Source organism: Sprattus sprattus, assembly GCF_963457725.1.
Source record: "Sprattus sprattus genome assembly, chromosome: 1".
Classification (NCBI taxonomy): domain Eukaryota; kingdom Metazoa; phylum Chordata; class Actinopteri; order Clupeiformes; family Clupeidae; genus Sprattus; species Sprattus sprattus.
The window spans coordinates 23827557-23830056 of NC_137920.1; the positions used below are offsets into that span (position 1 = coordinate 23827557).

The 2500-nt window shown below is 45.4% G+C and overlaps 1 protein-coding gene across 1 annotated transcript in view; it reads right to left on the reverse strand.

Annotated features, from left to right (window-relative positions):
• Window positions 1-2500, reverse strand: part of LOC308368695 (heparan sulfate glucosamine 3-O-sulfotransferase 6-like) — a gene marked incomplete at both ends in the record, with an annotated part of 42847 nt that overhangs the window by 40275 nt on the left and 72 nt on the right. The window contains one exon of the mRNA XM_080842939.1: window positions 2040-2500. This exon is cut by the window's right edge and continues 72 nt beyond it. Within this exon, the coding sequence (XP_080699065.1) occupies window positions 2040-2500 (461 nt within the window). The remainder of the gene's footprint in view (window positions 1-2039) is intronic.

Here is a 2500-nt window from a genome sequence, read left to right on the forward strand (position 1 = left end):
GACAGATAGCCAAGTCTCCATCGTAGAGCTGAAATGTTTCCTTTTTCAAAAATGTGATGTGATTGGTCAACTTTTCGTCATTGCATTTCACCTGACAACCCTCTAAGCAAAGGCCAGCGTTTGGTGAAATGCTAATTAAATGTTTTCGATCATGCGGATGTCCCTTTTGGATAGGTTTAGTCATTATAGCAAAGTGTACATACTCTAGCTACTCCATACCTAAAATAACCCTTGTTCGTTTGTCTTATGAGCTAGTTAATGCGTACAACAACGCGCTCAACGACGTAACCAAATTAAATTATTTGGCAACTATTTGTATAGTCGCTTTTAGTCGATAAAGTCCATAAGTTGTTGCAGCCCTAAGACACACACGCACACACATATACACGCAAGCTCGCACGAACACACACACACACACACACACACACAAACACGCGCAGGGTGCACACACAGAGACTGCATTAATGCATTTTCTCACCTGGCTAAAACGAAACACAAACACACTTCAAGACACATTATATATGTAGTCAAAGTTGCTGAAGACACAGACACTTACAAATCAATCACACCTTTTAAAGAATTTGAAACATTGGTCTAGAAAAGTATTCATTATCTTCTGTAGAAGCATAAGCTCACAACAAAACAACAAGCATGTACATGCAAGCGCGCGCAAACAGAGACACGCACACATTTCAACAGGAAAATACACACCCTCGTCGCTGTCACGTAGACATGGCTATTGTCGCATTCAGAACAAGCAACCCTTTGCTGTTTACACAAGTCATTGACTAAACGCCGGAACAAAGCATTTCCAGTTAGGCATTACTGTACCTGTGAATACCACAAGGCCACAGAACAACACACCGCTGACAGATTGCCGGAAAAACAGGATCGTCACCTCTCTAGAATTCACTGACCCTGGCATACAAGGCTAGCCTATTTTCATATCACTTTTCAGGGTAGTCTCCAGGTGTGGACAGCTTAATATGCCTCTTATGAAGACACATTAAGAATGGAATATTCATGAATGTGGGATAACTCAAAGGGGAACTATAAGTAGGCTACTTGGGCTTTTTTTAGGATTCATTTAAACTTTGCAAAATAAAATCATCCTTAGACATGCATATTCAATAAAATACTATTCTACCGTCCAAACCCCTATAACAGTTAATTAACCGCGTTGTATGCGCGCAACATTGCGGGCGTGCTTGATCGATCCAGCATGGTCACATTCCGGTAATCCTGTGATGACCAACAAGTTGATACGGCTGACAGAGAAAGAGAGAGACAGAATGGTCTAAAAGGCACGTAGGGCCACTTAGAGTTGGTGTGTGTCGTTCAATAAACAGGGACGTTATTGGCAGGCCCTGAATAGGCTCCCAAAGCACGGAGACTTGGTCCGACCGGCCGTGTACGGGTGACGATTATAAATGACAAGAGGCACTGGAGGAAGATGGAGAGGAGCCTATCTGAGAGGGTCGATAAGGAGGGCACCCGCGGAGCACATAGGTGAATACACAGCCCAGCGGAGAGAGAGAGAGGGGAGACAGACAGCGCAGCCAACACACACACACACACACACCGTGCGGATCTAACGCACCTCACTCAAATGCATCGAGATTTCAAATCCCTAAGCAGCGTTCAATACTTGGGTTTACATAACTTTCAGCCTGTTTAAATAACTGCAACAGGAACAGAGCTACACTTCCTTCGAACGCCTATTAAAATGCGCATTCATTAACGGTTTCCCTGTGCACACCACACCACATTTCATACATAAGGCTGATTAGAACATCTTTCGTCTTTTAATAAGGTGCATGAAACCCTCATTTACAAAATAGCCTATCAGATAGTGAATAAAGCCTGCTAAACGGGCTCGCCTGAGCACACAAGAGCACATGTGTGGCCAACTATACTCTTGGCATTCTGCGTTCTTTGGACGTTTGCTCTTTTGATGGGGCATTTAAAAATATCTTACGTAACATTCGAACAATCGAAATCAGGGGAAGCAATGCAAGTTTGGTGTCTAAGTGACTAACCTGTACCACTCGAGACCTCTGTCGTAGAACCTGTCAAAGAAGTGTGGCTCCGCTCCAACCGCCCGCACGTCGGGGTGAATCCGGAGGAACTCGAGGAGCGCCCGGGTGCCCCCTTTCTTCACACCGATGATTATCGCCTGAGGGAACTCCTTGGTTCCGAAATTGTTCGACACTGTAATGTTGTTGTTGGAGGACCCCACAGTCTGGTCGGTTGAGCGCTGGTGAGTGTCGTCTTCGCTCTCCTGCAAAAGCGACCCAAATCTGTTCGAAAGGTGAAGTTGGCGGAGCACAGAAATGTTCCACTGCGCGTTGGTTCGGTGGCGCTCCGAGAGATGCACCGTTCCGTCATCGGCGTGAACTTTCCCTCTCGAACTTTGCTGGTCGTACAAGGGTCGTGGCGACGATTCGCAGTATCCAGTTAGACAGTAGAACAGACAGGTTACGATAATAATCATGGTCAA